Here is a 13,098-nt window from a genome sequence, read left to right on the forward strand (position 1 = left end):
AAAAAATAACCAGAAAAAGAGGCAGCGAAGAGGAGGCGGCACAGGAGCAGTGAAGTTTCCTTTCCATGCGCTCTCCCTGCCTTAGGCAGGAGTGGCACAGCGCCGAGCGCTGTGGAGGATGCGCTCCGCGCCGTGCCGCAAAGCCGGGCAGCGCGGACGGGTCCCGGAGCGCTCCGGGCGGGGAACAGCCCCGCGCACCCGCTCCGCAGCCGCGCATCGCAGCGCATCCTCCATCCACCGTAATGCCCGGTAACAGGAGCAGGAGCAGCCCCAGAGATGGGCTGCACGGCCGAGCCTCCCGCGCCCAGCCCGGGGCGCTGACCCTGCCTGGCCCGCAGCGCAAAGTTCCGCGGATGGGCGAGCGGCAGGAAAAAGGCGGGGGGAGGATGGTGAAAAAAAAAAAAAAAAAAAATTAACAACAAACCCCCAAACCCAAAGCAACCACACAACAGCCCCTCAAGAAGCGGCAGCCGAGGCGAGCGCCGCGGCGGCGGGCGGCGGGCGGCGCGGGGCGGAGCGGGGCGCGCACGGCGGCGGCGGCGGCGGCTCCCGCCCGCGGCGGTGCGGGCGGCGGGGGGCGCACGGCGCATGTCCGCCCGCGCCCGCCGCGCCTCCGCCAGACGCTGCCCCCCGCCGCCAAACTCACCACCATCTTCTGCATGTGCAACATTCGCGGCCGGACACACTCCTCCGCTCCCCGGCGATGGAGACTGCGGGAAAAATCCGCCGCGGCGGCGTGGCTTGCTGAGGCGGCAGCCGGGAGAGAGGCAGAGCGCGAGCGGGAGAGGATAGCGGACAAATTCTAAAACAAATCCACCAGAAAAAATATTAAAAAAAAACAAACAGAAAAAAAAAAAAAAAAGAAAAAGGAGGAAACCTCTCTTTTTCTCTCCCCCCTCCCCCCTTTTTTAAATTTTTTTTTTTTTTAATTCCTGGTTTTGTGTGCATCCTCCTCGCCCTCGATGCCTCTTTGAGCAGCATCCAGCGAGCGAGCGGGAGAAGGGGAGACAGAGAGGCAGAAGAGAAGATGAGGATAATTTGCAGACAGCTTGTCTTGTTGTTTTCTGGCTTTTGGGGATTAGCAATGGGAGCTTTTCCTAGCAGCGTTCAAATAGGTAAGCGCTGCGTTGGGCTGCGTGCATGTGTCCAGAGGCTCAATGCTTTAATGCTTTGCGAAGTGAGTTGGAAAGGAGGCTCTGAAGGCAGTTTTTGCACATTTCTCCTGCAGCACCATCCCATTTCCATGCCTGCGCGAATCATCCTCGTGTTTCTGTGTATGTGCCTCCGTATGTGTGTGTGTGTGTAAATATTTCTGTGTGCGTTCGCGTGCGGAGGGAGGATGCTTATCTCGTGCAGAGCTCATTCCAGCCCCGGGCGTGCGATACCGGCAGGGCAGGAAGGGGCTCGGGGCTGATGCCCCTTGGCTGCTTCAGCCCCCTCCGGCTCCCCTTGCTTTTGCCTGACTCTCGAAGGAATGGCGAGTCCTGGGCACCGGGGGTTGCGGTAGCCGGCAGGGATGGGGGGGGTAAAAGGCTACACCGTCCTTCGTTCCTCTCTGTAGTTGGAAAGTTTAGGGTTTTGTAGGTGTCTCCCTGTAGTCCTGTACCCCATCCTCACCCCTTTCCCATCGCCTCCTGCTTGCCTCCTTTCGGACGTGTTTCGGATGGGACGCAGCTATCTGAATTCTTTCCAGCTCAGCTCCATCACTGCATCATTTCTTGTGGACTTGTAAAGATGCTGCGAATAATGCTGAGCTGCTCCCTGCCTGCACATGGCTGCGGAGGAGCAAAGTTCATTATATTATTCCTCTCCAGTGTGGATTATCCAACACCAAGTTGGTATTCCCTTTTTTTAATCCAGAAAGCATCGTTCCGCTTAATCAGCCCGCCACTTAATGTGAGAGGCTGTTGAGCGGCTGATTTACCAGTGTGCTCGGTATCAGGGAGATGGAGGCTAAACACTTTAAAAGGTCACTGTAATCATGACAAATCTGGGCATTTATGTATGAAAGGCTGAAAACCGAGAAGTCAGGAAAGAAGCATGAATGCATCAGGGAGGTTAAAATCGATTGAGGACGGTGATTTAAAGGCAGTGGTTGTGATTATGAATACGATTAGTTCCTTATCCATTAAAGTCTTAGCACTTGCCTTACTGTGCAGCTTTGGGAGAGACAGTTGCTCGGTCTTACAGACAGCTTGCAAATGATTTATCCGGCTTTTTTTGCTTTTTGCTTTTTTTTTTTCTTTCTTTCTGTTTTTTGTAGGTGGTCTCTTCATCAGGAACACAGATCAGGAATACACTGCTTTTCGATTAGCAATCTTTCTTCATAACACCAGCCCCAATGCATCCGAAGCACCTTTTAATTTGGTTCCTCATGTAGACAACATTGAAACAGCTAACAGCTTCGCTGTAACAAATGCCTGTAAGTAAACATGCCACTGATCTGACCACCCTAGGCATAAATTGCAGGGGAAAGAACAGGAAACTACATCGTTATCTTGTATTATAAATACGTCGAGAAGTCTGTCTTCGGTACAGATAGCCTTTGCGGAAGAGCAAAAGGGGCAGCAGTCCTTGTTAGTTCCGTAGTGGAGCAAAATCCCCTCTCCTGCCTTCTGCTGACTAACCTGATGTGACATTTGCTTTAGTGTTATTACTGTAGTTTCTTGCTTCCTGGTTTCTATGGAGATGAATTTTGTTGTTATAAAGAAAAATTATGAATGTCTCAGTAAGTGCATAAACCCCACACTTACTCTTGTTTGCTTCTGTGCATACTGTGCATGTGTTTGAAAATACATAATGTTTGTGATCCCAAATGGTTTTCTAATGGCTGGAAAGGAGACAGGGAAGCAGTGGTGTGCAGGATAATATATCTGAGTTGCTTGACGCTGCAGTTGATCTGGTGATGTCACTTGAGGCAGCCCTGCTCTTATATTCTAGGTTGTAAATGTCTCTTACCGTTTCGTAATGCATACATCCTGTGGATATGTCTCTATGCATCCATACATTGGTGCCAAATCAAGTTAGTATCTGATGTACTTGATTTCACAGACCACCTCAACTGGAACAAACATTCTCGTCCTACTATATATTTTAGAAACACACACCCACCCACATACACACAGAATCACATACACAATGAGAGGAAGACAGCAAGAAATGACCTTAAAAATGAGGTAACATTTAATTTCTTTATTTTTTATTAAAAAAAAGAAAGTGACAAGTAATTAGCTGAACTTGCTACATTTCAGTCACCTCAGGGTCTTTACCAGTAGCTAAAACACATGCCAGATACGCCTAATCTCTGAGAGGGGCAAAGCATTATTTCTATTTATTTTCATGTATGTCTGTCTATATTCTTAAAAGGGATGCATGTTATTATGTAAGACTGTGGAATACAGTGGGGCAAAGCTGCAGACTGTAGTAGCGTTGATACTTTGATGTTCATGTTTCAGGACTCTGTAGGTTTTCCTCTGTAGCTCTTAAGTTTTCAAATCCCTCTTTTTCATTGAAGAGTGAATTGCCTCTGGAAGTAGATGCACTAAGCAATATTGCTGAGCAAGTCTAAAATAGAAACATACTGGAGAATGTCTTAGTGCTCATCGTGGCTTTAAAATACATTCTGTGTTTCTCTTCACTTTCTCACTGCCATCTCTGTGGCACTTTTTAGTATGTAAACATACAATATGCTGTGCAGTTCTCATGAATAATTTATCGCATGATTGCTAAATTTATTTATACAAGTCCTTTCTACTTCAAGTTTCAGATGACCTTGCCACCTTGTTTAAGAGGAAAAGCTTCTGAGCTGCCAAAATGGCTCCATTCATTTTATGCAGGAAAGACCGATGTCCCATAAAGCGTGAATTCTGTATTAGGCAATGTATTCATTGTGCATGGGGTGAAAATCAGTATTAAAATCCATACAGTAAAAACATTTCCCTTAAAAAGATGCTTTGAAACCACAGGGAATCAGATCTGTGCAGGTATAGTTCATTGAGAAAATGTTGCAGTTAATGTCAACTTTTGAGGCACTGATAATATTTATTCTATGGAGATCAGTAATACAGTACCTTCTGTAACTTGAATTTTTAGTAAAAGAAGATGAGACTAAAATTTTTGTGTTCCAAAATCAGTAATTTTGGGTGAAGTCAGTTATTCTACATTCTGCCTATGCATCTAGTTCTGATAATTTCTCAGGCCATTGTTAATTTTTGGATTAAGGATATTGCCTAGTCTTTCCATTTGACTGTTAGTGAGTTGATTCTGATTTGCACAGATTTAAAAATGTCTCTAATAGGACCACTTTCCTGTGTAAAACTAAATACCTTAAATTCATGAAGTGCTTGCCCAAAACTTTGCTCTTTTACACTATTTGCAGCAGATTCTTCTCTTATTCCAACCACCTTATGGCTTTTTGTCTTATATTTAACTGAGGAACACCTTTCCCATTATTTTTGCTGTCATTTATAGAAATAGTGATTCATAACCTCATCCTTTTTTTTTCCCTTTTAAGCTGAACCTAGTTTCTGTTCCAAAATGTTTAATGGCTTTAGAAATTATGAATCCTTGTAGTGTGGAGGGAGGCAGAGAAGAAAGGGAAAATTAAATTTATATAATTATGTGTGTGTATACTCATATAATTCTGTACCTCTGTATTAAATAGAAGTAATCCTAAGGGCCTTATTTATGTTCTTGCCACTTAAACCCACATGTATTTTTTAATTAGTCCAAGTTTGCATTGATTTCATGTTTTGCATTCTTGTGCCAATAATCTGACTACTTCTTCTTTTTAAAAATATTTTATTACTGAAGAATATTTTTTAAACAAGAGATATTCTCCTAATGAAATGTAGGCAAACTGACTGACAACTGAATGAACGTATCTCATGTTCCCTAAGCTAAATGTGAGCAGAATCCTGCAAAAATCAATTGTCTGATAGCTGGAGGACACTGGCTTCCATGTGATTGAATTTGCTGGCTTGACAGAGGCTTCTAAAGCACAGATGTGTGAGTTTTTTTCTAACCTAATTAAAGAAACCCCCACCATCAGCTCTGAATTAAGTGATTTCATAGTAATATGAAATGAAAACTCTTTGCTGAGCCGCTATGAAACGGTGGGTTTGGACCTTGCTGTTGGTGTGGGAATTACTCAGAGCACATGTCCCCAAATATACTGTACAAAAACCTTAGAGCTGCTGGACCGAGATGAATATTCATGTGAGTTCAAGCATAAAGCTCTGAGACATTACCAGTTTCCTCTATTTCTGTTTCCATTTGCTGCAGAGGTTACTTGGGAAGATTCAGGGCCTGACCCTTTGCATGTGTCAGGGACAGTAGACAGATTATTCCACAGGATTATGGATGGCATACTAGCAGGTAACTCACTGCAGCACAGGCAGAACTTTAATTTTTTTTTTTTTTTCTTTTCACTGGGTAAAAACCATATATCAAAATGTTCACCCAGGAGAACTTTTGGAACTGGAATAATTTGTGTATTCAATGTCATAGCTTCCAATGGTTATTTTGTGTATTTTTGTTTTCTTCAAACAGACCTAGAACATTATTTTTTTTATTTTAAATTTGAATGTATATGAAACAGGTTGCCTTAGCAGATAGAATCTGTTGTGAGTTGTCAAAATTGATCTGATCTATATCACTTTGAAGATTTCAGTCCTTTTTCTTTTTCCTTCACATTTGTGTGTTTTATTTAAACTCTGTTCATTTCTTCTGCACTACATACATTATTCAGAGAATCCCTCTTACTGACAGAACTGAAATTATTCCAAAACATGAATAGTACAAGATTCTTACTCATCAGAACACAATATACCAGAGTTGAAACATTTGTCTATTGGCATACATTGGTTTGCAACTTATAAGCAGGAAAGCTGCTCGTGATTAGAAATCTACCTGCATTCAGTTTGATTTCAGATGTTGGAGCAATACATTGATTTTTGGAGAGGATTGTATATATTTATCCTTTAGCTGAATGCAAAATAAGTTTCTTCCCTCCATGCACCCTCTATATAGTACATTAATATATCTCAGCAACGTAGTCAACATTAAAACATGATTGAATACTTATAATTTTACAAAGTGCTATAATTTTTACAAAGAACTATCTCCCTTTCAGCTCTTGTGTTGTACTTGAGAATTTTACTGTTGAAGTTTGAAAAATCTTTAATCTGTAGCAGTTTGCAGTTCTTGCACAGAGTTAGGCTGAAGGGGATGAAGAGAGATTGATTCCAGTAATTCGTTAGTGTTTTATACTAAAAGTAAAGCTTATCTCTTTGAGTGTGTTTGAATTCATTTGTATTTTGAGATGAATGTATACCTAGTAAGTGTAATTTAGGGGAAAAATGAGACACTTTCTTCCTCTTTTACATAGTTCTCTTCTTACTAGATTTTAATCCCAGGAGAAGCAAACCCCCCAAAACATAACTGTGTTTATTATCTGCCACATGAATGAGAAGAAAAGCCTACTGGAATTAAAAATTTTGTATCTTGGAATAATTTCCTTCTTTCTCCAAGAGTTAGTGTCTTTGATTCTTTTGCCTTCTAGATTTATGTGGGGTTGGTGACCTGAAATTGGAGGGCCTGATTCTGCTCACTAGTGGGAATGCAGTTTCTGGGGAAGATCTGCTGAGGTCAGGGGCAGCCTGAGGACAGGCAGGAGCCTCCCTTGTCAGCCTCACCTCTCTGTGTGTTTGTCTCTGGGCTTGTGCATGCTACTGAGGGGAGAGGCAATGCCATTTTGGAGTTAACTTTCTGCTGAGAACTCCAGAAAGCTGAGGAAATAGACTCACACAACTATTGCCCTTATATTGTAACTATCTTTCATTTTACCTACAGGAGTTTCAACTTTGATTTACTCAGCTGCATCATAATGGGATTTTCATTAAATTTGCTTATTAATTCTGGTTTATAATTACAACTCAATTTAGCAATAGAAGTGTAACCTTGGTTGAATAATCAGTGTCATTTAAAACCATGGAGTTCTTTATTTAGAAAGTGAGGTTTCATACAGCTGAATGGTGTTTTATTATCAAGAGCAGTGCAGTATTCCCAAGGATGCAGCTTGGAGTGTGTTGGGAGTTAACATACAGTAAGGTTTTAACTGCAAAGGCAAATAGTGTACCAGTTAGCTAGAAAGATGAAACTGGATTAAATTTTATCCTTCTAAGACAGGTTTGATTACAAAAATCATTTTGAAGTGTGTTTTGCTTTGATATGTGGAATTTATCTCAAGCTTGACTCCCAAGCCAAGTATTGAAAACAATTTCTCTTAACATTTTTATTATTAGCATTTGCTGATGGAATCAAAGAATGTGTGTGCACTTGGGTGTCATCTACCATAAGAAAGATTCTGTATATTTTTAAGAGATAAGAACATCAACATTCAAACAGTTTTATTCATACAACAGAGGGAAGATCAAATGTCAGTATCTCCAATCCATCAGAGACTGGTTTTAATTTTCAAGGTTATTGCTGGGAAAATAAATTATGGGCCTTCACTGACATACAGTCAGATTTCTATCCTGGAATCCAGAACTTACATTTCCCTGGCATTAAACACGACCTTTTTCCTAGCATGTTACTGGACTGACTAAAACCTTATACTCCAAAGCTTTATAGTAGTCTGTAGAAATAATTTAATGTTCATTTCATAGGATTAATAAGAAAGATTGTGTTCCTTCATTCTTTTTGCAAAAGGCAATGCAGTGTAGTACTTCTTGTGTAGGGCAAAGCATTTTAACAAGTAAATTAAATTGATTAACTTCAGCTTTATCATTGTGATCTAAGTTTGTATGCTAGTCAAAATAACTCATGCATTTCATTTCTAGGTCTTGATTGTTTTGAGACTTGCTTGTTCATGAGAGGGGAAGACGTCTGCTTTGATTTTTTAACAGGTCTAGATCCTACAATGAATTGTGCAATTTCAGATTGTGAGCAGGTGAAATTCTTTGGATTTAAACATGTTGGATCATTTCTCATAGTTCCTCTTCCTTAATATCTGACTGATTCAAGGGTATGAAATTTTTGCTAGTGCAAAAGTGAAGATGTCCCTATGATAGCACCACTGTAATTATAGGGAAAGATTGGCCTCCTCTCTGAATTTCCATTCCTTTGGCAAAGATTTTGGACTAGTACAGCACCAAGTCTGCTTCTGCAGCTGAGGTGGGCATACCAAAGTTAAGTGGTAGGACACAAAGTCAAATTAGATAATTTATTCCTGTGTAAATCAAGAATTGTTCTGAATTTTGGAAAATAATTTACTCAAATGTATCTGATCACAGTGTCTTGTTTTGAAATTTTGGCGTTGCTTTACTTTTAATTATTTTCTCAGAAGTTTTAACGTCTTACTCTACCTAGTTAAGGTTCTTACATAGATTTTGGTTTTTATTATGGTTTATAAAACCCAAGTTCAAATAGAAAGGCTACCCTACATTTTGGCACTCAGAGACATTCTAGTATTTTCCAGACTCCTTAGCAGCACTTTCCTTCCTGTTGGGAACTGCTTACTGCTGAGCACTTGGGAAAATCTGTCCTCGTCTGTGAAATAACACAAGGAACAAGTGTCTTCTGCCAATAGGGCTTCTTCCTTGTGAGGACTGGGTTAGTTCCCTGTTCTTTTCCCATAGTTCACGGGAAGTCTGCCTGACTTGCACAAATAATTGCAGGGTCCATATGGTAAGAAGGTGGAACCAGAGTGACACATACCTGTCACCCTTGTCCTGGCAGCACATTGGAAAGACCCAGCTCATGCTTCCTCTTCACCAGTTTCTCCAGAGCTGGCTATAGCTAAGTTGGACTCAAGTGTGAATACCAGGATACTTGCAACAAAGCTACTGTAATGGCTGGATTTCGACCAGCTATGCTAATATTAACAAATTCCAATGCAAACACTGGCCCTTGTCCTGCAGGCATTTTCCCCCCAGACAGAGCTGTTTGTGATTTAAATAGGGGCTCTACCTGAGCAGTGATTTCAGATTGGAACCTCTTAAAAAGAAGGAGTAGTAGGAATCCACTTTATTTGCAAGGGGAATTTGTTCTCATTTTTCATCTCATAGCTCAAATTTTAAAATATATTAAATTGCTTGACTCCTATTATTTTTAAAAACCAACATGTTTAGCAATTGAACCCCTGGTACATAATGGCCTGTTTACAAAGAAAGTCAGTGAGGCTACAGTTTTCTTGTGTTCCACAGGCTATTTCAATGTTCTATTTGTATGCAGCAGTTGCTGCTGGAGCATGCAGGCTCATGCAGTACCTTTCACTACATTCATGGCCAATGTGCAGTTGTTTTTTTTCCTGTAAATACAAATACAGCCCAAGAGAAAGAAAAATACTTACACTTTTCACTAGGTTATTTATTAGGCTGTCTGTGGGGAAAGGCTTTAAACACATTTTGAAGATGTATTAAAATATATGATTATTTAACTACTCATAAGAGCTCTCTGTTTCTCGCTTTCATACCCTCTGTGGGGTAGATCCTGTTCCATTTCTGCATGCACACTCTTCCTGTTGCTTCTGTGGTGCATTTTCATAATGAACTTTTAAAATAAAATTGCATATTCATTTTTATTTGTGCATATTCTTAATTTAAAGTTCGGATATGTGAGTATCCATCAAATTTTAGGAAAGTTCGCAGGTAGAGAGTTAATTGCTGGAAGAATTGAGACTTTTATGCTTTGCTTACCACAATTGTCAAGGATATGGAATTTACATCTTCACATTGTGATGTAAAAGATGATGCATATGTTAGCATTAGAAATTATTATGCAAAATGAATAGGAATTATTATAAAAATATTATGTTTCTGTTAATTTCTTTCTCAGATATGCATTATGCTTCATTTTTGGTTATCTTCAAGGTCCCCTTCCAGCCCAAACTATTCCATGATTTCTTTTTGTTAGAGGTTCCACTGATATCAGGGTCAGATCTGCTTACCCAGTGGGTAAAGTGATTCAGGTAATACATATTCAAGGTAAAAACAACAGAAAGAGAGGAAATTCTTGTAGAAAAGAAAGTACAAAATGTAGCATATTATTTTTCCCCAAAATCTTCCTGTGCTACTTTAATATTCCTGCTTTCCAGTACAGGTGTTTCACACTACTAGCTAAATTGAGATATGGATCTGGATGATGCTGTGGTCTGGAAAGGTCTGGAAAACATTGACCATAAGGGAGAAAGATTTTATCAAACACAGATACATTACTGTAAATTCAGGAGAAAAAGCTATAATAATTTTCAGATAGCATGTGCCTATCAATAAACTGAACTCTATTTTCTCACCTAAGTTGATGGGGTGAAAAGGGAAGAAAATTTTACAGACCCTCAGTCTCAGCAGAGTACTGTAGGGTCTTCTTTCAGTGATTTCCTCCAGGTTTTCTGTGTGGATGTGTCCTGGAGAGGTCTGCTAATAAAGGCCTTCAGTCTCAGTAATTTCCATTTGTTTAAACCTGAGAAGAGTGTTTAAGAGTGGACTTTTCAAAAACACTGCAGCTGGGAGGATAATTTCCTTTAAAAATCAATAGTCATGGGCTCTTGGCTGACTCAGGAGTTTTTCTCACTTCTCCTCCAAGTGGAAAGCACAAGCCAAGTAAAAAGCTGGCATTTGGGGCTGTTTGCACACCCTGTTAACACTGTCTCTGTATCTAGCTGTTTGTGTGGCCTCTAGCTGAGAGCTGGTCAGGGGTTTTTCTTTCTCAGGTCCTTTGTTTAAAAATCAGCATCTTTGGTCTGTGCTTCTCTTGGGTGGTAGAAGCAGCAGAGTAATACTGTAGTATATGTTATTATATAGATTAATTAATAATTAGAGTTGCTGTCTGGAGTCACAAACAAAAGTCCAAGATAAAGAGCATAAGAGGTGTATTTGGAGGACCTTCCTTGGCATTTTCTGTAGGATTACATATATCCCATGAAAGTGTTTTTGGAAGGTCAGGTGTAGTGCTGAATGGAAGTGATCCAAGCTACAGGTCCATTCCAGATGATGTAGGAAAGATGTGGAAGCAGTCTGGGGGAGGAAATACTGACTGATGGCTACGAGCATCGTTGCTTCAACAAAGAAAAAGTAAAGGTCACCAATAAGTGTGAGTGGAGAGAGAATGCAATAATGTTCACAGATTAAGGCTAGGTGGGACCATTTTGGTCACCCAGTGGGACCATCAAGATGCTTGTCAGCCAGCCTCAATACCTTTATCCAATTAATTATTTTTTCCAAATAAATCCAGTGTCGACTTGAAGACTGAGAAAAATAACAGGTAAATTGTCATCAACACTTCATTGACATATCTTTATCTGTGTTGAATGTAGGAGCCCTAAAGTGTAGGCAAGGGGGAAAAAAGGTCTACTGAGTTAATTGTTGGCTTTTACTTTAGAGGGATACCATAATCAGCATGACTTTTGCAGCTCCCAGAGCCCCTGAGGTTTGTTCAGGATGGTTGGAACTGGTGTCTTGCCAGCACAGAAACATGATTGGGGACATCCTTAGTAGCCTGGTTTAGGTATGGCAAGACATGTAAGGACTTACTGGGGCCCTTTTCAAGTTCCTTTGAAAAATACTTAGAGTGGACATAAATGGTAGGGCTTTTTCCCTTTCATAAGAAAAAAGACATTTCCTAACTCCAGCAGGGACTGTGGCTAGAAGCAACAGTAATACAAGCTGGGTAAATGTGTTCCAAGAACATTAAGTATATTTTTGCTAACAAATGTATGGTAATCCCCATTATTTGTATTCACAGATTCATCTACCTACAAATACAACTTAATGGTCATATACGTTATACATATTTCACTTTCTATGAGCCACAAAGGATGTGAATCTATTACTGCTTTCACCTGGAGGCTTTGGGCTGTTAGCTTAAGATATCAAGTGTTATGAATTTAACTTTGGAAATCCCTAGTTTCATCTGCTTTGTGTGTCAGACGAGATTGCAGCCTGAACACAAACATGATGATAAGTGAGATTTAAAACACAAGAATATTTGCAGAAAGAAAAAGACTGAATAAAGGAATACAAGAAATGCTCCCATAGCTGTCTTTGATGATGTTGCACTGTTCTGAAGAAGAAATGTATATGGAAAGAATAAAAAAGGACAAACTCTTTCTTTCGCAATACTGTAAGTCACTAGAACAGGGACAAATAGTAGACCTCAACAATTAATTATTGTTATAGTAATAGCTGTATTTACAATGTTCTGTGTACTACCACTCCATCCACTAAAAGTTTTACCTAAATTATTTATTATTCAGTTATTATTTAAATCAGCTGAAAAATGTAAAGTTGTTTTCAGATAACTCAGAAAAAAGAGCAGGCACAGTTAATGCAAATGCATGTGGGCAGCAGATAATTGACAAGGTTTCAGCAGATGCTGTGTGAGATGATTTGGAGCCGAGGTAGGAGATGGGTCTGCAAGAACCTTTGCAGACTCAGAAATGAGAGGTTATCCAGAGTAAGGACTGTAATTTAGAATTTGAGATCTTGCCCCTGAAGTTGCTCTTTTCCCTCCATTGACCCCCAACTGGGAGGGAGAAGGGGTTCAAGATACATCAGGAGCTGTGTATTAAGGAAACACCATTATTTGGTCTTGGGGAAAGACATTTCAAAGAGTGGAGAACAGACTGACACTACTTGGAGCACTACTTGCTGCATGGGGAATTTTGGCTTCTGAAAACAGCTGGAAGGTGTGGCTGGTGTTTGTGAACCAGGCTTTATAGTTGGTGTGAGCTGACATGTATTTAAAAAGCTTTAAGGTGATCATGTGGTTGTGCCAAGCTGAAAAGTTTGTACAGAGGGGAAAGTAACACCTAGACCAGATGTCCAGTGAAGCACAGGAGGAGTTGCAGAATAGCACAAGACTAAAAAGTACTGATCCTAGAGAAAACTCTATTCTCTTCCATCAGCTATCTTCTTCTCCCTGGTTGTTATTGTTGCATGCTCCAACTTTATCTGAGAAATGGGGACAGTGTTCAAGAAGCACCACCAGTGGAACCAGCTGACATGGTGCTTCCCATGCTCTGCACCACTGAAGAGGATCCTGGCATCCCAGAAGTGAAGTCAGAATGTCCCAACCCTACCCCACAGCTGGGGACAG

General features: G+C 40.5%; 1 protein-coding gene across 4 annotated transcripts in view; it reads left to right on the forward strand.

Annotated features, from left to right (window-relative positions):
- The first annotated feature begins 555 nt into the window (after window positions 1-555).
- Window positions 556-13,098, forward strand: part of GRIA4 (glutamate ionotropic receptor AMPA type subunit 4) — a 206,903-nt gene continuing 194,360 nt past the window's right edge. For 3 of the 4 annotated variants that reach the window (XM_079314905.1, XM_079314904.1, XM_079314906.1), the window contains exons 1-2: window positions 651-1,115; window positions 2,264-2,422. In XM_079314905.1, the coding sequence (XP_079171031.1) occupies window positions 1,028-1,115; window positions 2,264-2,422 (247 nt within the window). In that variant the 5' untranslated portion in view covers window positions 651-1,027. Of the gene's footprint in view, window positions 1,116-2,263; window positions 2,423-13,098 lie in introns of all 4 variants that reach the window. The other variant, XM_079314907.1, reaches the window with a different exon arrangement.

Source organism: Erithacus rubecula, assembly GCF_903797595.1.
Source record: "Erithacus rubecula genome assembly, chromosome: 1".
NCBI classification, from domain to species: Eukaryota; Metazoa; Chordata; class Aves; order Passeriformes; family Muscicapidae; genus Erithacus; species Erithacus rubecula.